The sequence below is a fragment of the Argiope bruennichi genome, chromosome X1, assembly GCF_947563725.1.
Source record: "Argiope bruennichi chromosome X1, qqArgBrue1.1, whole genome shotgun sequence".
In the NCBI taxonomy this organism is placed as follows: Eukaryota; Metazoa; Arthropoda; class Arachnida; order Araneae; family Araneidae; genus Argiope; species Argiope bruennichi.
The window spans coordinates 107,948,392-107,973,166 of NC_079162.1; the positions used below are offsets into that span (position 1 = coordinate 107,948,392).

At 31.0% G+C, this 24,775-nt stretch overlaps 1 protein-coding gene across 1 annotated transcript in view; it reads right to left on the reverse strand.

The window, feature by feature from the left end:
- Positions 1-5,180: 5,180 nt before the first annotated feature.
- Positions 5,181-24,775, reverse strand: part of LOC129958688 (methionine adenosyltransferase 2 subunit beta-like) — a 29,478-nt gene continuing 9,883 nt past the window's right edge. Inside the window, exons 2-6 of the mRNA XM_056071334.1 lie at positions 15,727-15,913; positions 11,479-11,593; positions 10,027-10,179; positions 6,191-6,381; positions 5,181-5,632 (exon numbers count right to left, since the gene is read on the reverse strand). Coding sequence (XP_055927309.1) covers positions 5,381-5,632; positions 6,191-6,381; positions 10,027-10,179; positions 11,479-11,593; positions 15,727-15,900 — 885 coding nt within the window. The 5' untranslated portion in view covers positions 15,901-15,913 and the 3' untranslated portion in view covers positions 5,181-5,380. The remainder of the gene's footprint in view (positions 5,633-6,190; positions 6,382-10,026; positions 10,180-11,478; positions 11,594-15,726; positions 15,914-24,775) is intronic.

Here is a 24,775-nt window from a genome sequence, read left to right on the forward strand (position 1 = left end):
ATTCAGATTTATTCATCACCCCCCACACACACACTTCACCCAATAAGTATGCCTGAATAATTTTTAAATTTAATATTTTTTTCTTCTAATATTTAGGCTCTTTTCCATGGCTAATGTTTGCTTGACGCCCCACATTTCTAAGAGAAACTTTTCTTTCATGCTGAACATGCTGCAAAATGCGGATTTTTTTTCATCAGATTCCAACCATGTTGACCATTAAGGGTTTAGTTCTTAGTCATATCAACATTGATCCAAAACTTTTCTTTGACATTTTGCAGCATAGAAATAGAATATTTTACTGTATTTTAACTGAAGCTGATTAAATCAAGGAATTTAAAATGTTAAAATTTAGTCTACAAACAGACTTCCACAGAAATGTAGAAACAAACTAGCAACCACTTTAACAATATTTACAGAATACCTCTTGCTAGCAACACTAGAAATAAACAATACACTCTGAAAACTAGTTTGGCCTTTCTAAGAAGTAGTTCATCTGTAATTCGCATCATAATCATGCAGGTCTTGGTTATGCGCCAGACATTCAGACCAGATTGTGCCTATTTACAAATTAGCATGTACATAAGTTATTATTATTTTTGATGAGTTAAGCCGTTTCTTTTTATTTTATGATGATCCAAGGATGCTTTAATGATTTAATATAAAAAATAAGAATTTATTCTTCTTATATAATCTTTAGACATTTTTTGTTTGCTTTTTCCCCTCTCTTTGTGTTGGGATATTGCTATTTGGAAAGTTTTATTTATTAAAAAAAATGTAAGATGATTAAAAAATTTTTTAAATCACCAGCCGTTTCTTTTTTCTCCGTTGATATCAAAAATAATTTTAGTATAATTTCTATTTTTTTTTTTTTTTTTTTTTTTTTCTTTTTTTCATTAAATTCATCTATGCAGAACTCTATTAGAATTCTTTTGCCACTCGACAAGTTAGTATCAATTATTTCGACAGTTCTTTCTTTTTATTTTTTAAGCATTCTGACAATTTGCATGATTTTTTGCTACAACTTTCGTTAAAGAATCTCAGACAATAAGATCTGAGATACTGTTAACAAGCTGAAGGCCTGTCTTAAGACAGAAAGAAATCTTCTAGTAGGTAATTAAGAATGAGATAATTTCTTATTGTCAGTTTAAGAAGCAACTTCCCCCAGCTATCATTGTTGTTGCCCCAGGGAGAAATGTGGATTCTGAGTTTTTTTAGGTTCTGGGTAGACTGGATACTGTATTAAATGAAACGTGGTGAGGGCAACTGGTTTAGCACATTGACAGCGGCGCGTATTTCCAATTAAATCTCCTTCAGGTCACGAGCAACGCTGTACTAAACATACTCTGCTAGGTATTTTCATATTTTATAATATGAGTCGTTGGTAGTCGCAATAATATCCCGCATCGTTTCTTTCATGTCCATTTGATTCCATCGTTACATTAATGAGGTTCTCATTTGTCAACGCGCCATTCTACGGAACAATTAGAATTTTTGCCCAGTAATGAGTGGCATAACTGTTAAAATCTTTATTCTAATTCGTTCCAATGCCAAAAAGAAAAATGGAAGAACTATTTCTTCATGACCCATATAGCACTGAAGGGGGAAAAAACACAACCATGTTACGAGGTTTAATAACCTCCGATAGTAGATATGAGATTTCCTAGAAAGAGACACTGGATTCCGTTATTGATGTGTAATCGCAAATATAGTGAATGTAATGAAGATTCTAATGGCGGGATTTTACAAAAATTGGCCTCTGAGAAAGAAAGAAAAGCAGATGATACCGAAGAAAGTGCAATTTAATTTAGTGGATGGAATTAATCTATAGGTCGGTGAGACATTTTCTTTTCCCAAGACATGTTGCCTCATTGAGTAATTACCTCATGTTATAAATCCGTATGATGTATTTACTTTAATCGTTGATGAAATTATAAACTTGCTAGAATTAAAAACAAATAGATCTGGACAACAAAAGTTGAACAAACCTAAGCTAATTCCATGTTCACAAATGCATAAGTGGACATTGATTAATCTTGAAATAATAATAAAAAAAATCTTGAGACATATGTTGTATATATTTACAACATATATAGGATGGAATTTGAAAAAGCGAACTCTATAACAAATTATTGGTCGAAAAGCTCAGTATAGAATTTTCAGTTACCTCGTACCATTATTTCATGAAAGATTTGAATTATTATTTTCATTTTGCCAATAATATATCCGTAGCCCGTGATGACTGGCTTAGAAAAATGCTTCTGCTTTCCGACAAACTGCAAAGAAAATGTAAAAAGAAAAAATATTCAAGTCTGATGAACACATTGTCATTGATGAAAAGTTGATTAAAAAGAGCGAAAGATACATCTTCAAACAATATATATGAAATAAAGCACACAAATATGGGATCAAATTATTTAAATCATGCCGAAACGAAGGATATTTTAATTTGGTAAGTCAGCTGACGGTATTAGAAAAACTGGATTGGCACACAATATATGTCTACAGCTTGCCGAGGAGCTTTTCCACCAAGGTCCATAGATAATTTTTTTTACAAGTAATGAATTAGCTATATCATACCTAAACAGCAAGACTTATATAGTTGGAACACTTAAAAATACTTAAATAAATAAAAATCAAAAGTTTTTCTTCATTGCAAACTAAGAAAAGCAGAGATGGCATCCACAGATAATAACGGGATTATCGTACTCAAAAGGAGAAAGGCGCGGGAAGTGAGAATTTTATCCACAAAACTCGCTCTCATCATGGTACAAAGTAAATAATGTGTTTTCTTGTACATGGCAAACATTCGTGTTTTTTCTACAAGCTAACAAATATGCAAAAGCTGAAACTAATAACTGTTCATGAATATAATAAGGAAAAAAGTGGTATAAATTATTCAGATAAAATTTATTGCCACAAAAAAAAAAAAAAAAAAAAAACTTGGTATTTAACTTCTGCAAGGAATTTCAAATGTAAAAGCTTTGATAATTTACAAAACTGCAACAAAGAAAAATGTAAATATAGAAGATACAGAGAATTATTAGCTACAAAATTATTAGGGTTGTTTGAAAATACTATAAAAGCCTGACTTCAACAGAGTCAGCATAACATTGCAGTTCGGAAAAATGATTTTGGAATAATTAGACACGCATGTAAACTATATTATTCAGACAGAAGAAAGACATCAAATGGACGGATCAAAGTGGGAATTTATAGGAAACAACAAATTTTTTTGTCAAAATTGTCATAACCAACCTGAGCTTTGTGTAGAAAGCTTTATAAAGCTTTATATTTTAAATAATTTAATGAAACATTTTTTAATTGTTTTTATAACAATTCAACAGTTTCATTAATTCTTGTGCAATATCTTTCCAAATACCAACGAAGATACTTCGTAAGTATTCAAATAAGTGTCCGAATATGGGAATGCGGTCCGATGAGAACTTTTGCTGTCACCCAAATATGAGTGACACGGTAGAACGTATTAAGGAAAGAAATATGCAATTTTAGGTTGTTGCAAATAAAAAAAAAATTCACAGCAATTTTTTAAAAGAATAAAAAGAACAAATATTTTCAATGAAAATTTGCCAGGTTTACAATAGAAAAATGCACAGTTCTCTGATTTTTCTAGGTTATCCAAATGAGTGACATCTCACTTTTATGACTTTGATAAGGAAAAAAAGAAAGAAAAAAAGAAACATGTTAGTTTTCAAATTCAGATTAATTAAAGTTTAACACGCATGCATTAAAGTACATGCAGAAACAGTAGCTTTTTTATATGCACTGTAGAACTGGAATCAAAATCAATAAATCAGATCGAAAAGTAAGGAGAAATTCGGATTGCATGAACTTAAAGATTCAGTCTAGAAGATGTTTTCAAGATTAAAGACCTAAAACTTCACTATAATCTTTGTTATTGGCAGGGGTGTTTGTGGGACCCCAAAAAATCCCCTGAAACTTTTACGGACTTACTACCGACATTTTGGAGTTTCGAGAAGGGGGGGGGATGAAAAATTACGATTATGAAGTATTGAATGACCTAATTATAAAAGTTCAATGAATTACTTTTTTTTGCAAAATTAAGACCTTTGAACCCAGGTCACGTGATCGCACATCTGGTCGAACGAAGTCTCTCCCTTTTTTTTTCTGCCGCGCCTACGTGCCGAAAAGAATCCAGAAGAGAATGTCCGAGAACCGGGGGAATGAGTCATAACTCGCAATAAGGAAAGAACAAAAAAGAAGTTTTTTCCCCCTTTTCACGCATTATCACTGCCTTTGGAGAAAGAAAGGAAAAGTTTTCACCACACACACTGACCTTGCGTTTTCTGCTTTCAAAGCAAACAAAATTACCCAGATCAAAATAAATAATTCATTATTATTCCTACTTCCTTTTGAACGACGATCCCCGGAATTTCCGGGTATCAAAGTTCAAAATCCCCGGAATTCCGGGGTTTCCCCGGAGCACAAACACCCCTGTATTGGACAAAAAAATTCATTTTTAAGTAGATTCCTTTTGTGAAATGGTCTTCATTATGCGGTTTCTAAAATATTTTTGCATATCTTCTCATATTTTGCTGCCTAGAATCAAAACCTATCCCTTATTTAAAAAGTTTATAAATGTTCCTGGTGCTTTGCTCATATAATCTCGTGAACACAAAACCCAGAATAACTTTGAAAAGCTTTCAACCGGTATGGAATATGTTGTAGGGAAGACACGTGGGTAAATGGGTCATGCAGCACAAACGGGGAGGAAATGAGGTGATTGAAATTTCATTTCATAACTACTTAAGGGATTATTCACACCAGGCCACATCATATTAAACTTTTGTATTAAAAGTTTTAATTATTTATTTTTTGTCTGCCAACCCCTGAGAAGTTAAGAGTCAATAACACTACTACTAGATGAAAGCAGTGCATCATACTTTTAAGTTACGTTGTTCTTAGTTCACCTAAGGTATGGTCGTCCAGTGACAGAATCTCGTCTTCAACACCATAATGCTGCGTGTTCGAAACTCGATTGAATGTAAGATTTGTATATTGAAACTCGATTGAATGTAAGATTTGTATATTTAAATAGTATGCTTGGATTTGGGATGTAGCAAATCAGGGAAACACTTTTCACGAAAGTTATGTTATAGAAATACTTATAATTTTAAATATTACAAATAGGAGGAAAACTCTAAAAAACAAACAGTAAAATTTTATTTATTTACAGTCAATATCATATATAAAATACTGGAATGATGTTCACAACATTGAATATAAAAAATTGTTAATGACAAGAATATCAAACTGAGCAGATAGCACAATCATTTATAAAATGAATACAGCTCAAACTTTTAATTTAGTCACATAGAAAAACGTAAGTAGTGCTGACGTTTTATTGAAAAAACTTTCTAAATTCTTGAATGCCTTCTTCAAATCTTGTATGGCGCCGGATACCAAGGTTTTCCAGTCTTTCACAACTTAGATGGGCGTTCTTTGGTCTTGGAACACCAGGACTTGCGAAATTAAAAGGAATAATATTATCATGACGCTGACCAAAATTTTCGGCAATCATCTTTGCCATTTGATATTTCGTTAATGCTTCAGCGCCGCACCAATGATAAATTATGTGTTCTAATAATGGACCCTGGAGAAAACAATTTGTATCATATTAAAAGTGCAATCTATAATATTATTCAGACAGCGCTTTTTAAACTACTGGTCCCGACTACATGTTAAATAAAGCAGAAAAATATGGAATCCTAAAACGAAGTACTTCCTTTCAGATTCTTCAACATTTATAAATAAAAATATTAAAACAAAAATATCTGTTTTAAATAAATTTCCTTTTAGAATATAATCTTTAAATATGCTTTAGTTTCCTATTCATCTTCCCAACTGAGTTTGCAGAAATGTATTTCGTGTAGATCTAGCTTAACAATAACAAAAGATCTAGAAATTAAAACTTGAAATTAACAGTATTAGCATTCTAAAACTCATCGTATTACATTTTATTTATTTAATGAGTAAAGTTTTGAATTTGGAAAAATCTTTCAGAGAAAGGATCTCAAAATTCCTTTAAGTAGCATTATTTTGTATTTTAAATAATAACAAGATTTTAACAAACATTAAAATATAAAAACTGCACCAAAAACATTTTGAATAGAACATAGAATTTTCAATTATTCAAAAGTGAATAACTTACATGAAGCTTTCTCTGCACTAACTGATAGATGATAGATGCGATGTCAGTAGTATGCGACGGAAATCTTATTTCATAATTAGATACTTCCTTCACACCATTTGATCTTATAGCATTTATAAGAGAGGATATAGCACTTTCTTCAACATTCTCTTCACCTCCATATATCACAGGGATACGTAAAATACAACTACCTAAAAGCGAGAAGAAAGTCTATATAATGTAATAGCGGTAAGACAGGGGAAAAGCCATTAACAAAAAGGGGAAATTTTTTTTTCTTGATGAATACATTAATCTTCTCAAATGCAGTGAAATTTATGCTAAAAATTGACAAAAATTCAAAAAAAGATTTTCTTATCTTGTGTTATCTCTTATTACAATTCTCCTGATTTTTTCATGATACCATGAGTGCACAAACTTTAATAACATTTTCGCGAAATTTAAATACAGAAAAAGATAAGGCAGCAAGATCCACTCTGCCACAATGTAAATTTCAAACTATTCAATTTGAACCGGTTGCTGATATTCTCAATTCCTTAGTATTATTTACTGCTTTACTTTCATTTTTGCAAACCTTTAATCCTTCAATGAATTTACTTTTTAAAGTCCATAGAGTATTAAATACATATTTTCCCTGCATATTCTAAAAAATTCTATACCTTTTGCATGAAAATTATTTGCAGGAAAAATACTTAAATAATTCACTAATAACGATGTTGAAATATAACAAATGAAATATAAAGTTGTGACGACGGGCGCAAGAGCAACAGCGAACACTTGGGGGAAAAGAAACCCTCAGTCATTTTCAAGAAGGCATAAAATTATTCCCGAAGAGAAACGATTTTTTCCCTACCTGAACATGCAAAAGGACATGAAAGAAAATATATACCCATCCCCCCCCACACACATACTCAGTATTTCCCTAAACAGAATGAAAACTTTTTACACTGACCTCCTGTAGCACTTTCCACTAGGAAGATTATTGATGAGACAACCCAGTAAAAATGTATTCATATAACCTGGTTGATCTAGCATGGGGAAAATTCAGTTTCTTTAGAAAGAAAAATAAGAAATTTTAAGGCCCTTATACAAGGACCAATAAAAAACAAGCAGTTTTGATGGTCCTAGTTTAGTTTTCTGTAGTATAAGTTTTAATGATGATACAGAAACTGGAATTTTATTTACCTTCGAATTTTCCTTTCAATGACTTGGGAAAGCTCTTAATATCAAATTAAAAACATACATAAACTAGGATTTAAGGATTTCTTTAGAATACGAGACATTTATTAAAGTATTTTTTAAAAGTAATTTAATGCCTATTTGTAGACTCAGAACGGATTTATTTAATTGAATCTTTGTTGCATGCAAATACGTTTTTACATACAGATCAGCTATATAGGTGGCTTGGCTTTATTTACATTAATAGTTTGATTTGGATTAATGCCACACCAGATATGTGCTAATACGCTATGAGTGACATTGCAAATGTATCTTGTAGGAATCGTCCAGAAGCAACAACCAAGCGAAGTGGAATCGCCATCAGATAACAGTATAAGAGCTTGGGTTGGCATTCCCTTCTTCATATTACATAAATGAAAAGACAGTTAGGTGATGCACAAATTCAGTTCCTAAGGAATCATTGACAGATTGTCACAGGTTCAATAATTACATCCAACAAGAATTCCAGGTACGAGCAAAGCCAATGCACTGATGAAATACAAATGGGTGACCAAATAAGATGAAATAAAAGCTTTATTATTAGAAGGCTGGAGCATTTTTTAATTTCATTACGGATTGTATGCGACATGGGATGGATGCATAGAGGTCATGAACAACAATTAATAGAATATGAAGTGATTCTTCCTCAGAAGTCCTTAGAAAGCTGTCTCTAATTCCGAAAGCGTAGATGGTGGAGTCAATCGAGCACAGTTTTGACTCCCAATATCCTCCTAAATGTTGAATAATGTTCAAGTCAGGAGACAGATTCGGCCAAGCAAGATTATCTGCTTCCTCATTATGCTTTTTAAATCATGTATGAAAGATTTTAGCAATATGGATAGGAGCACTTGAAAAAGTGGCCCTATCCATATTTATAAAGTGCAAATTCTCCGGGAAGTAAAGTGTGGAGAAAAAGATGTACTTGGTCCTCCCAGAATATCAACATAGTGAGCAGCTGTAATCTTTCCATGCAGAACACAAAGGGACAGAAGACCATGCCCAGATATCATACCCAATATAATAAAAGTATCACTTCCATGTTTCAGAGTCGGCAAGGGGCAATTAGGAAGAAATGTTTCTGTGAGCGTTCTCTGCACATAAACGTGTGCTATTGATGAAATATGGTGAAGGTTGATTCATCAGACTAGATGAATTGTTGCCACTGTTGTGGACTCCAGTTTCTGCGCGTTTTATACCAATAGCATCGTTGAAAAACATGACGGATTTTACCAATGGTTTACGAATTGCAAATCTTCTACAAACATTCGAAGTATGAAGTTCCCTTTGGGCAGTTTTAGCTGAAATGGGGTTCTGGAAATGACTATTTATTTTGGATGTTAATTGGGATAAAGATTGCTTGTGCTTTCAAGCCACTATGCGAGTCAAAACTTTTTTATCCCTCTCACTAAGATTTTTAACCGTCCATTGCTATGCTTCGCAGATGCAACATTACTGCATTTCGTTTACGCTGTCATAACGACTGATACAGTACACCTTGCACACCCAAATTAAAATTTGAAAATTTATTATACAGTGATTACTTTTCCTACTCAATTCAAACTAAATAATTCACATTTTGACTGTGGGGCGATATCTGAAACTGTAATTCGACTGAACAAAAGCAATAGGAAAGCCAAAGCGAAGTTTTTGAATTAATTGAATTTTATTTTGGTTTAAATTTTATTTCCATTATTCTTATGTATTCAGATGTGATAAATTGCTCACACTCCCTGTAAAAAAATAACAATTTTCTATCATAAATTCTTAATACTTTTCTAATGTAAGATGAATTCTGCTAATGCAAAACAAATTCAACTATTTAGCAGCATCAAGTTATAAAACACAAAAATTAATTTCTGCAGAATAGAAATAATGTTCTGCAATTAAATAAAGTTCCATTTTGAATAAAATGTGAATACAAATCATTATATCTTGTGTAAATTGTCTATATTATCTTAAGATAAATACAAATGTTCTGAACAAAAAATATATCTTAATACTGCTAAAATTGAAGTATCAATTTTTTCCAAAGATTTAATATTTTTGGTACTGCAGTCCTTAATTACTTTCAATCAAAATTTAAATGATTGTTGAAAAATAATTAAATAAATAAAAATTAAGACAATAAATATTAAAATTTCCTAAATAAGTATGCAAACAATTTTATTTATAGTAATATTCTTTTGACATTCATTCAATAACAAATATACAGATAATAACAAAATATACAGAGAATGCCTTAGAAAAATTTATTAATCAATAATAAAATCTTGAAAAGAAATTCGAACACTAAAAGAAAATAAAGCTTTTATATTAAAAAAAAATTGGAGGATAAATGAAAATCTTAAAAGTGCGATGCATTGATAGAAATGCTCTAAATACACAGGTATTTTAACCCAATTATAATGGTACACATTTTGTTTTTAATTAATGTTTACAAATTGCTTTATGATATTCTTTGTGATTTAATTTCCTTATACTGTTTCCAGAACAACACACATTTGTATAATTTTGTTATTTGATTAAAAAAATTAAATTAACTGTGTAAACTATTGTGTAAAATTAGTTGCATAAATTAAAACTAATGTTTACTAACAGTAAAAATATATACTTTTTTTTACCTGGATTGATCTCAGTAATAATTCGTTCAGCTTCAACCTTAAAAATTCCATATATATTCAAAGGATCAGGACTCCGATCTTCAGCATATGGGGGGTTGTCACCACCAAATACATAATCAGTACTTATAAACACATAAACAGCCTTCACTTCAGCTAAATAAGAAATTAGAACACAGAATATTCAGTATGATTCAATGGTTAAAAATGGCGATATAGTTAATAAATTTATACAACAATTCAAATTTTTAATTTAAACAATTCTTTTTTCAAATGCATACAGATGGGTCAAATAGTTAAAAAATTAGACAACAGGAATCAAATGATTGGTAAATGGTTGCAAAATGCTAAACATTAATGGAAATTGTACTCATTTATTTTTCAGAGAGAACAGATGACAAGAGAGTGAAGATAAATTTTAATATTTCAAATTGACATTTTTCTTTAATTATTATTCATTTGCTTATCATAATCACGATTTTTTAGTTTAACTATATCACAAACTGCCAAATAAAATAATTTAAAGAAAAATCCTGATAAAAGCAATATTCAAATACAGTAGTCATGTTGTTACAGACAAATAATACTATCACACTATAGGAAATTCTATGCATTGCATTTGCAATAATTATAAATGCACTGCTATTGCTTTCCCCCCATAAATTTTCATCATTGTGAAAAAGTTTGTTAATTCAGCAAAACATTGCAAAACTTCAAATTATTTTTTACCTATACAAAGTTCATATCTTTTTTAGAGTATCAGATTTTGAAAAAATTAAAATGATTCAATATGGCGACACAGATTTTAAGTGGATTCGTTAATTAACTAGAAAATAAAGAAAACGATAAAAGCAACATTGAACAATGCAATAGTAATATTATAGATAATGAAATTTGACAAATATTTGAAACTAAAATTAATTAATGTTTAAGCATCATCCTAAGAATTGTTAGATACAATTTTTTCCTTTAAAAAAATTATTGGAATTATACTTTTAACATACAATACTATGAGAAAGCAAATATACTACTTTCAATTTAGATGATAAATATTTTCATGTAGACACTACATTTGAAAAAATTAATGCTAATAGTTTTGTAATATTACAACTCCATTTTTGAAGCGGCATTTTGAGATGGTTCTAGTAATTTTGAACTACGATTAAATAATGAAGACAACTTCTGAGTTAGAATTCTTTTTCAAATATCCTCATCACAGCATGTTTTCTCATAGAAAGATAATTCAATGGAATGACTTTATGCCATGCACTCAATTTATAAATAATATGACTCATATGTTCGGCATGGGCTTATGGTAGTTCAAGAACTGGATTATGGTTTTCATTTTGGAAGAATTAAAAAGGATGCACATAAGTTTCTATAAACTGAAAATAGTTTGTATTTGATTTTACAGATTCAAATATAATTTAAAATAAATAAAAGAAGGCAGATTACCGGCCAGCTTAGCAAGCTCTCCTGGAACTGTAACATTTAATGGATAATAGGAATCTGGATCCATTTGAATTTTGTCAGGCGATTTCTCAGCAGCACAATGGATTATAGCATGTGGCTAAGAAGGAAAGTCACAATGAATATACGGAAAATGTCGTAAATATTAACAGATATCTCAATATTTGAATTATACACTTCTACAAACAATTTTAAGCTATTAATTGTTAAACAAATCAAAACTTTCAAAAAGAATCTTATAAATACCATTACCTAAATTATGGATTGTTGAAGTAAGGAAATCCCAGATTTTTCTAATATTTGTATATATACGGTGAAATATATCATAAGTGAAAAGCTATTAACTTCTACATAAAGAGTTTTACATACTTAGCAGCATTTAGTAGCATTTTTAGAAGATATTGAAAGAGCATTCATTCTATTATTTTTTATGTGTTTTTCAAATCTTGTTAAAATATAATCTGTACAAACTAACATTTAAATATATTTTAAACGTCCAAGATTTTTCATGAACAAAAAAGGTTTTAAAACAGATGGCATAGAACAAATTAAATGGAAACAAACCAAGTCAAGGTATTTTTACTGACATATAAAGACAAAAGAATCAGGTAAGTGGATCATTTTAATTCATCAATTCATTCAAGAAAAGTAATGGTAATTTTTCGAAAATTTTTAAAGAAAGGTTGATAAATACTCTACAAGGAAAGATATGAAAAACATACAACTTCACTTAAATATGACTAAAAAAGACCTTTTTGAACATGCAATACTGGAGGGGGTAGTGGATTCATGCCATAAATAAAATAATTCACAGAAAAATATTAATACATTCCTATGAAAACAAAGATTAATGGAAAAACAAATTTATTACAAGCAATATTATGCTTGTTAAACAAAACAAACTGATTGTTTCTTCTTTAATAATTCATTTCCTGAAAACACTTTTACAAGCAGATATTTCCTAAAAGAATTTCGTAAACGTTCAAATCATGGTATAAACAAGTTCACTAAATAATCAGTGAAATATGTGAAAGTAAAAAAGTTGCCATTGGGCTAGTTCACAATGTGCTAACGATATTACTTATAATTTTCAAAAGGCTGTGAAAGGAAAATTCACTTCAATAAGTAGGCAACGTTTTCAATTATTCAGAGCTCCAGGATCAAGCGAAATGGCGTAAAAATTAGGCAAGTTACTGTTACTACCCTGAAATACATTGAGTCTAGAATTTGTACAAAGCATTTTATTATGATATTCTTACAATAAAAATGCTGCTGAAGAGCTTGAATGTCACTGGTAATACCTAGATATGAAACTCTGATTCGTTTGCCCACCTTCAGAGAAATTTGTTATTTCTGATACCTTTATTGTTTCCAAAATTTTTTTCTTCTGGTTACAATTTTCACGATGGGCTAAGCCACTTGAAATTGTAAAATGCAAAGAATACTTTGGAAGATATGTTCAATAAAACAAGAATAAAAATTTATTTAGAAATCTGAAGTCCCAAGATGAATATAAAGCTGTATCATATCAACTTTTAACATCTGGCATCTATTTACAGCATATTCAAATTCAGAAACTTTGATTTAAAGCAAGGTAACTGGAATTCCACATGCTTTAAATTCTTTTTCGATATTGCAGCAGATTAATCTAGAAATAGGATTTCTAATGACATACAGCTTCAAATTAATGATTTTTAAAACCGTGTTTTCTCACACATTCTCTAAAAACCATGAAAGGGGGGATGCATGCATTTTTATTTCTTTCAAGGCAAACACAGATTAAAAAAATATTCAATTAGCCTGGTTGTAGTAATCACCCATTGAAATATTGTTCAATGTAGCATCTGAAGAGGGATTCTACTAAATTTTTCAAACATTTTTATCGACATTTATTCACATATTAAAGGTTTAGTACAAACAAACTAGCTCTTTATGAGACCCTACATAACGAAATTAGAGTTATGTAAAGCTGAGAAAAGTATGCCTAAAAACTAGGATGATACAGTTACTTTCAAAGAAATGAATAGTAAAGAATTGAATTAATAAGTATTTAATTATTAATTGCTGTAACACTTTTCCTTATATTTAGGGCCTCTCATTCTCCATTTAGTTTCATTGTCTTAACTATCATTATGTTATGTTGACGATAGTTTTTCTAACATCAGCTCATACATGCTATACACAGTCTTAAATTGTAGAATAATCAATATTATAGCTGAATAATCAATTTTCTATGCTGAAACTGAAAAACCGAAGCAGAAAGAAATCTTTCAGATTTAACCAATATTTCACTAAAGTCATTTGATTCTAATATTTTATTTCTTTTTGGTGCTTGACATTTTCGAAGTTATGAATTGCTGCATGATTGTGTTTAACTCTGATATTGTCATAAATGAATTCCAGCAAAATAGCTTTGGTTAAACATTGTTCAGAAATAAAAATTAAGGAAAATTTAACCCATTAGATAAAAACCATATTATAGTAAAAGAAGAGAGATTCTATCATTAATACTCTAAGATTTCATGGCAGTAAGGAAGCACTGGTAAGTATTATAATACATAGGGAGTCTCATGAAGGGGAACAGAAGTTAGGGGAACAGAAAAAAAAAACATATATTGGAAACATGAAAATCGGTAATCGTGTATGTTTACATAGGAAGATGTTCAAAATGTGACTGCACATATTGAAATATCCATTCGCGTGGCGTGAAATAAATTGCTTTTTATAGTAACTAGGTCTCGAAACATCAATTCCATCAGATGGCCCAACGTAAAGATCTGGCGATCGCGGCCATAAAACAGGGCTCTCACATCTATTCCAGTCACCTGGGTATTTTCATATTCTGCCAATTATATACAGGGGAGTTGAAATGCACCTAAGTTCCATTATGCTAGAACCAAAAGCCTTTATCTAACGTTAAGGGTATGTCATTCAAGAAATCAATCAATACCACGTATGAATGTCCTGCGAGGCATTCCTGTGTCCTTATTAGACAGTCATGTGATTGCCCAACAAAGTGGCCCACACATTATCAGAACAGCAGACCATATGTTTGTAGATGGATTGCAGAGTGATTGTACTTAATGATTGAAATTATATTCTTTTATCTTTAAAAAATAAATCAAAATATAAAAATTAAAATCTAATTTCCAACTTAACCGCTTTTAATGAAATAAACCAAAGAAATGTACGTTCAATAATTGCTATGTCGGATAAAATATAAACAAAAATTCAGAATTGCAGCACAAAAATTGACATTTTACTCTTAGACAATGATATTAAACGATTGAATGAAAAGATTATTGAAACTAATTTACAAAAGTTATTTAGAAGACTTGCTGCTACTTTAAAAACCCACTAACAGAACAAACAAACACAAAACAAGGAATTTGTAATAAAATATCAAAAATATATTTCTTGTAACATTTGCAAATAACATTCATCATCGAAATATGATAATGTCATTACTTATAATGAAATGAATACTGATAATACAGAAAGCACCAGATGAATTTTTACTCAACAACAACAAAACTGTAGTGTTAGTTAGTGCTGATAATTTTTGTATAATGGACGAAACAGTATCCAATCCTGAAGATTTGGTCAATGAAAGTCCCAACAAGAAAAATTTCAAAATACTAACAGAAAATTAGATTGCAGACTTCAGTAGTCCCAATACTGCATTAAAAAAGTCGATGCCACTTTTGAAAATAAAAATGCTGTTCTTCGACATATTCCATCAATTATGTTCCACTGGACAGCAGAATATGAGAAAATTCTTTAAGGGTAGAATTTTGCGAGTTCAATACTACTTATAACATCAACTGTTGGACCAAAGAATTAGACAAACCCATTAAAATTTTTATGGACTCTTGATAATCACAGAAAAAATTTCTAAATATCTCATCAACAATGAATTTAAATACTACTTTATCTCTGATAAAGCAGCAAACAATGACTTATTTATCAAACTGTATTTTAAAAGAAACGCCTATAAAATAAAAGAAATTTATTTTTATCCAGTCAAGAAACAATATAGAGTATAGAAATTACTATTAAAATACTAAATTCAATTAAAAAGGAATAACTACAAAAGCTTCAGCAGAAGGAACAAGTTTAATTTTGACAAATATATATAACATAGGCTTAAAAATTAATGAAAATGAGTAAAAATAAAAAATAAAAAATATTCATTTTACTAAAGAGCAATATTGATAAAGTGCTAAAATTTACCTTGAATTCTCTAACAATGCCAGAAACGGCATCAATATCAGTAAGATCGATTTGTACTAAATCATCTCTCACTCTAGTTCGAGCAAGTCCCAAGACTTTCCATGAATTTCTTTTAAATTCAGTAACAACAGCACGTCCTAGAAGACCTGATGCACCAGTTACAATGACATTCATCGCTATTGGTCACCTATGGAAAGAATACATTACACTTATAAATTAAGTATATTTACTTAAGAATGACAAAAAATATTTTATTGATTTTAAATTGACAGTTTCTTTAACTTCAAAACTCATCTTTTAATAACAAAATGATCATTTGAAATATTGTATATAATTTTCATTTTTATAGAAACATTTCTCAAATTTGATACAAAACATCAAATACACAATTTAATATTAATGAAGCTTGATAAAATCTAATTATTTCGATTATTACAGGGCTATGTATCTCTTTATCACTGAAATGAGAAACTTTATCTCAGAAATTATTTGAATGCGCTGCAAAATGTAGAGCACTCTGTCTTTGCACTCATTTAAGTTAATTAGCTTCAGGCAAAATTTTCCAGAGAGCACAATTTTTTAAAATTTAAACAAGTAGCAATTCAGATGTCAAACTATGAGATGTTAGTCCAAAATCAAATATTGAAATTAACTGGTCTAAAAAATTTAAAGCATATTATATAAATTTTATGCTTAAAAACCATGTAAAAACTGAATAATTTTAATTTGATATATTGTTATCCCGCTTAACAACACGAGGTGTTATGGAGGATGCATCTAATATATATTCATATTTATGGTCAGATGATGATTTAGATTAGATTAACTCCATTAACATTTAGATTAACACTCCATTTTGCAAACTTCCACACCACACCAATGTAAGGACTTCTCACTCGTGACGCTTTACCAAATGTGCAACAAGCCCAACCCACATACACGGCAGATCTTTGTTAGAATAAGGTTTTGAACTCGCAATCCTCCATTCATAAAGATGAAACTAGCATTATAGACCTTGTATAATTAAAAACAAATCACACAACTTTAATTAGCCAATCAGATCCAAGTTTTATTTAAATAAGTTACTATCAAAGACAGCAAAACACTCATTTATATTAAACTTTAGTTATAAAAATTAATACTTTGAAATATTTAGGAACTCAAAAATATATATTTTGTTACGATGACTTTGTCTTGGAAAAAAAAAAATTGGTGTTAAAATCTTGCTTGGGAAAGGAGAGGTATTGAAACTTGGTTCTCTTGATACGGCAAGCTTTTAAGAAAATTGGGTTCCTCACCTCGTTAGACAATAAATGGCAGACAACTACTTAGTAGTTTTGGTGGGGGGATATGGCTCAGTGTTAGCACACTTGAAAGCAAGCCAGGTAGTCTTCTGATTCAAGCCTGCTTGATTCTTGAGATTTAATTGAACAAAGAATTAAACTTTGTTTGATGTTATTTAGGACATCATTATATTCCAAAATACCACCAAAATTTAAAGAAAGATGGAAGCGTAGATAAAGAGACACTTAAAAATATTAGTTATATAACAGAAACTTGCTAAATACATATTTTCATTCACTCTAATTTTTTTTTTAAAAAAAAGATATAAACAGTAAATGATTAATGTCTCAGAAAGAATTCAAAAAAAAAAAAAAAAAAAAGGGGGGGGGGGCGACATACTTGAAATAACAGTTAGCAGGAACTGTAACTGTAATGGTACAACTATGTAATGCAATACTACTTCCAATTCAAAGTCCCTGTTATAATTTAAATACATTAAAAAATTTATTGTTTACAAATAGAATTTAGTTTTAAATATCAGAAATTGATATTTTACCCAATGTAACTAATTAAAATTAATATTTCTTAATTTCACAGGGCTCTTTCTATACATCAATAATGCATTAAAATGCACATATCATTTACAGATCATTCTGAAAGCTTTAACTTTCTACATACCTTTGTCTAGGTATGTGGAAAGATTCTTCCACATACCTATGTCTAATATGTTACTAGGTATAGATAAGTATTTATATTTATCTGAAGCTGGCAGATTCTTTAAAATACAGCTGGAGCAGATCCACAGTTTCTCTGCGATTTTTAAATGAGTTATCTTTATTAAGCAAAATGGAATTTAAATATTGTCATACATCCACATACTTATGAATTTTAAGAATGTTTTTTTTTTAGATTATGCCTTATACTTCCCTATTAGTAACTTTATCCATTTAAAACATTATGATAAACATTACTTATGCCAAACATTAAAATTATATATATACTGCGGAATTCCTTTAGGAAATTTTTTCAGATAAAAATTTATTAAAATCAGATCTTTTAGAAAGCTAGATAATTATAAATTTTTAAGAGACTAGTCATTTAAAAGTATCAAATGCTTTAAGTTTTGATTCCATACTAGTAGTGGTATAGAAAAAGGTAAACAGGGTAAATAGAAAAATTTTATCTTTAAAAAATAAGTATTTTATAAGCCTTTTTTTAATACTTTTATAGAAAAAGTTAAGAACCAATATTAACATAGTAGTTTACCAATATTAACATTAACTGTTTATGGAACTAAATTACGACGAAATTCACTAAGATAAGCAAGAAACTATTCAATTAAAATTATAAACTAATTAAAATTAGAAATTATTCAATTAAACATACACACACGCATATATATATACATATATGAACATAGAATATCACGTTAACTAACTGTATATTTTTCAGAAACATTAAAGCTAAGTTATTAAAATGTTTTTCTGCAAGTATCCTGAAAATGTAAATAAAGTACTTTCATTCTACATTGGAAATACTTTATTATACTACAGTTAGCTGTATTAAATTAGGGGGTGGGATATTACATTGCCACTTCATTAAAAAAAAATGTAAAATTTTATTAACTATGCAAACAAAGCCTTCTGTTTCTTTAAAGTAATTTCTCAATCTCATTCTTGCAGCTTCTCAGTTTTCTTGTTAATTTTCCACAACTCATTAGATCATTTCAGTAGTGAAAAGTCTCTGGTTTACTCAGCTTGTTCATAAGTGTGTTAAAATTAAATTCAATTTCATCACTTTCCTTTTCTAAGAGAGATTTCTAATTTTCTTTATGTCACTGGCAGCAATGTCTTTAGCTCTTCGTTCCTCCAAAAATAGGTGATATTTTAAATGGGCTGCTAATGCTGATATTTTCATATCTTTAGTAATATTTAATCGGTGGATTCCACTAGATCATTTTACATGGTCATAGACTAAATGCAGTGAGATATATCATATCATTCAAATTTTCCACCTCAATATTTTTATTAATACAGAATCCTTATCCAATCGCATTTTTCTGACATAAAAATTCTTGAAAGATGATTTGACTACATTTCCCTAGAAATCTATATACTCCATTAGAACAACATCACGGTCATCTTCATTTATTCGTCTTTTCTGATGCAAGTGCAAAAGAACTCATTTCATTTTCACACTTACTAGTTTTCTCTGCCATGTATACCGGAGTAATATATATAACATTTCTTACTAAAACATAGCTTATTAGAGACTTGATCACCTCTTACAGCTGCACTCACTTTGCCAATTGCAGAATAGAATTCATTATCAGGAAAATTAAACTTACATAATATATTTACAGATGAAATTTCAGCTAAGAAATTTTCTTACAAAACTTTTTAAAAAATGCAAACATTATTTTACTAACTTATAAATATCGGATGCATAAGAAGGCAACAGTCGGTCATCACCCTGATACATTTGAAGAAACAGATTAATATGCTCTGCAACACAAGTGAAAAAAAAAAAAAAAGAATTCACTGGTATTATTTTATCTCTGGTAGCTTGGTAAAGAGTAAAAAATGATCTACAGGTAACTTGGGGAAGTTTACTACTTTCAATTAATTTTACACATTATAACATCTGGCTAGATTTCAAATGCACACTAGCTTACTAGTGTATTTTCTAATCATCTTTGATAACAGAATTTTAGAAGCAATGTTTTAAGCTTAGAAGATTCTTGTCTTTGAGCAGGAGAATCTTCAAACGTATAAAACAGTCGCGTGTAACATTCCCCGTTTTTCCCAGTATTGATAAGACATTTTGTTGTACTGATTCATTGTGTCGTCGCTGTTACTTACTAAACTCCTCGGGAAAGCCAGATGGTGGCTCTTTTCACCTGGGTAGTCTCGCATCTGTTCATTAGCGACTACAGTGGAAGACCACATATGGAATTCCTCGTCCCAGAGGTATTGATAGTACCTTCAAAGAGAAAGGGATGTCCAAACATCTGGATGCTAGATGTTTCTCTTTGTGAAAGGACCTTCCCATGACCCACTGGCGCCGCTGAGAGAGCATATGGCTGAACTCCGATTGCCGAAGGAAAGCTCAAATGATCAATGTAAATTAAGAGGCGGAGATTGTCGCCGAAATAAAGCGCGGAGATTTTTTTTAGAGAGCAGAGAAGAAACGAATTGCAGAGGGCGGTTGGACAAAGTCCACGAGTTCGGAGTCTGAGAAACTACCCCTGGAGTTGTGTGTTGACATGATGGAGAACTGAGTTCCAAGAAAAACCTTCGAATTTGACTGTTGTATCTCCTACTCCTACTGTAAATAACTATTTATTTAACCAAGATTAGAACAAGTTGTTCTTTGTATATATAGGGCCCTAAACCAAAATAATCTTATGCCTTGTGAGCAGTATGGCTTTCGAAGGGGCCACAGTACCATTGACCAAGTTCTTTACTTTGCCCAAACTATCAGAGATGCTCATAACCACAAGCCAACGCATCATGCCGTGGCTGCTTTTTTAGATCTTACAAAAGCCTTCAATAGAGTTTGGAAACACAAATTAATTATTAAGCTGTATAATAGCTTTAACATCCGTGGCAATACTTTGGCATGGATCTCAGATTATCTATAACAGAGATCTATCAGGGTTAGGTTCAATAAGACACTTTCAAACAATTTTCATCTTAGCCAAGGTGTCCCACAGGGTACAGTGCTTAGTCCAACACTATTCTCTTTGTTTTTAGCAGGTGCAGAAAAAGTTATCTCTTTTGGAACACGCATTGGTATGTTTGCTGATGACATTGCGCTTTGGAGCTCTGGATTCGATATAAACCTTCTAGAGATCAAACTCAATGAGTCTTTGAAGGCCTTGTCCGAGTTTGCTGCAGAACTTAAACTCAAATTTAATCATGCCAAATCAATTACCACCTTTTTTACAACCAATAAATACTTATACAACTACAAACCAAAATTGATTCTTGAAAATCAAGAACTTGCATATGAAAAACACCCAAAGTATTTAGGATTTGTTTTGGATTCTGAACTTACAAGTAATAAGCATATTGATTACATAGCCTCAAAAGCAAGAAAACGATTAAACATCTTTAAATATATTGCAGGTAGAGACTGGGGAGCTGACGCGACTACCCTTAGAACTACCTATCTAGCTATCATCAGACCTTTACTTGAATATGGATTCCCAATTTATTGCTGTGCCTCCGTTTCGAACTTGAAGAAACTTGAACAGGTTCAGCTGAGTGCAGCTCGTATAATAACTGGTCTGAAACGAAGTTGCCCCTTAGATATTGTCCTTTATGAAGCCGACCTTAAACCTCTCCATGTTAGAAGGCATGCTAACCTTATCAAATATTACAACAAACTTTCCAGTTATGGCATTCAAAACAACACCTCAAAATACCTAAGAAATTGGACTAACCTCCAGAGACTCAAGAAAAATAGTCCCTTTAGTCAAGTCTTGTCTCAGAATATAATTCCTAAAAATGTAGAGCCACATTCTCTTCACTCCTGTATGAATCCTACTGAAGAACTTACCAGAGTTCACTTTCATTTCAACCTCCCTGATCCCATTAATAAAAAGGAAAATGCGTCAGAATACCTTAGACAATTGGCCTTGGAAGTCATTAATGAAATCCCTAAATGTGACATTAAATTGTATACTGACGGCAGCAAAATCGACAATTCTGCAGGTAGTGGTTTCTATATTGTAACTCCTCAGTCTAGTTTTTCTCTATGTCAGCGAAATCCAGACTTCTGTTCCGTTTTTAGAAGCGAACTTTTAGCAATCGATGAGGGACTTAAGAAAATTTTACACGAAAATAATTATAAGAACCTTTGGATTCTTACTGATAGCCGCAGTTCAATGGAACACCTTAACAATTGGACCTATGTTGGAGATAAAGCAAGTTTGTCTATTCTTCAGAAGTTGAAGCTGATTTCACTTCAACATGATATTCATTTCCAGTGGATCCCATCTCATGTGGATCTACTTGGTAACGAAATAGCAGACAGGCTTGCAAAGAAAGGAAGCAGCCTAGCGACTTCATCTTCTGCTGAGCTCACACACTTAGAACTGTTCTCTCAAGCAAAATTCCTAAATAAGAAGAATTGGATGGTTCCCCCTACTCATGATTGGTATAGAGCCAATAAGCCGGGGCAGTCCTTAAATCTTCCTTGTGATAGAAAAACCAACACTTGCCTGTCGCGCCTTGCCAGTGGCCACCTTAAATGTCTTTTCTTTTCTCAGGGTGAAAAATTTTACCCTCTTTGCCCGAAATGCTGCCAGCATCAGGCCTCTGCTGAACATATTCTGGACTGTTTAGGATTTCATTGGGGAGAAATTTATTCTTCTCCCTTCCTCGTTTTTGACTTTCTTTTTGTCAACGGATTTTTGGATTTGGTCTGACGTAGTCAGACCATGGAGATTAGCAACAACAATATATAGGGCTGTAAAATAAAGAATTGTCTGGAAATTCTGCTTCGTTATTTGATCAGTCTAGATCAGGACTTTACACACGGCAAAAATGATGATAGTTTCCATTCAGTACAACATTCACCTTTTTGAAATGCATTCACTGTGTGCAACCCACACAATTAATTATTCCCAATATTAACACACTCGAAACAATATTCTTTCTTTAAGTTCTGATGAAAAAGTTCATAAAATTTTAAATTTATTGCTGGGCTATCCATGCTGACTTAAAACAATTTCTTTAGATCTAACTTTCTAATTACTACTTAAAATGATGAAAATATATCACAAGCTATGGAGTCATAAATATAGATATGCTGTGCCAATATTATGGTGCTATAATCATGGTATTAGGAAAAAAAAGGTAAATTTGAAGAATTTGTATATACGGTTTTAAAAAATCATTGGCTTGGAAATTTTTTTTTCTTCAATTCCAGCAGAAGCAACATTCTGTGCTTTCTTGGAAGAGCTATGTTTAAATTCTACGAGGAAAAAATACAAACTAGTAAATAACTTAAAAGACATAATTATAAAAAATTCACAAATTTCTTTTATAAAAATATATTTATAAATTAGCAGAACAATCTTACTTCTATTTGTTTTCAAATAACTTTTAATTTATTTTTAAATTTGTTGAGAGAAGAGTGGAATATATATTTGTATACACTGGTGGCCAAAATTGTGGACACTTTTGAAAATTTTTATGTTTTCTAACTTTGTATGCTTATAGAAAATGCAACGTTTCACAAAATGCATTTTATGTTTTCTAACTTTGTATGCTTATAAAAAATACAACATTTCACAAAATGCAAACTCTTACATATCATTTTAAAGAGAATTTAATGCTGATTTCAATACAAAAAAGAAAAATTCAAATATTTGCAATACAAAAAAAGCTGAGCGACAATAATTACCGAGATACATTCGATGCTGATGACTGCAGTGAGTTAACTTAGTAGGGTAGCCTTTATTTTTTATTACAGCTTCACTCTGATGTTTCATTGAGCTGACGAGAGTTTTAAGATCTTCTTTCGTTACTGCTTGATGCCAGGAATCAATTATAGCCTCAATTAATTCTCTTTTAGTTGATGAACGCTTCATATGTACAAGAGTTTTCAAACGGCGTCATAAGTTCTCAATAATTTTGAGGTTAGTATTTTTTCCTGGCCATGATAACAATTCAATGCTCTTTGTACTAAACCACTCTTTGGATATTTTTGCTGTGTCACAAGGAGCTGAATATTGCTGGAAAATAAATGATGCGTTCTTGGGAAAGAGATCACACTGATGGAAGGTGTAAGTTTTGGCTCTAGAATAGTGTCAATGTATTTTCTAACATTTAATGTCTCATCGATAACATGAAGGAGACCAATACCGTCTGTTGACATGCAGGACCAAATCATAACACTAACTGAATTCTTCATAGTTGCGTGAATGCAGTCAGGATGTAGCTCTTCGCCCTTCCCATTCTTACATAATTTCGTCAATCACTACCGAATAATAATATCTTTGTTTCATCACCCCGTATAACTTGTGACCACTGATCATTTGTCCAATTAATGTTTTCCTTTGCCCACTGTAATCTTTTTATACGCCACTATAAATTGAGATAAGAATTTTTTTGTTGAATTCTACCTCTTAGCCCGACATCTAATAATCTTCTCCTGATTGTTCATGAATTGACATAAATGCCAGCATCATTCAATTGACTTCTAATGGTCGCTTTTGACATTCTTCTATCTTGGAGACATAGTCTTTTTATTCTTCTATTATCAACAGATGCGGTGCACCTGTTTTAGCCATTTTTTGCTTTGTTTCTTATTCAATTTATCTCCTGATATCATAAACAAAACGTTCGGATTCCAGATGTAGTCACTGAACCACCCCCATGTCTAGTAATTTCAGCATAGGTAAGACTACATTCATTTAACACAATGATCATAATGCTCTTTCTAGGTGTCCAATCCATTCTTTTATTTGATGTCATTGCTTTTTGACTAAATATTAGAAATAATTACAAAAATTCCAACTATATATTAAAAAGTTTAACGAAACTTCTAACTTGCAATTTAATGACATAAAAAACAGTCTTCCTTCTACAGAGAAAAGCACAGTAATGACGTTCCAACTTTAAACATGATGTCAGCTTCTGCTAGTAGTTAGCAACATTTGATTGGTTCCCAGAAGAAGAACAGTGATTTATCAGGAAAATTAGAAATTACAATCCACTTCATCACTGTGTGTGTTATTCAGATTAAAGAAAGG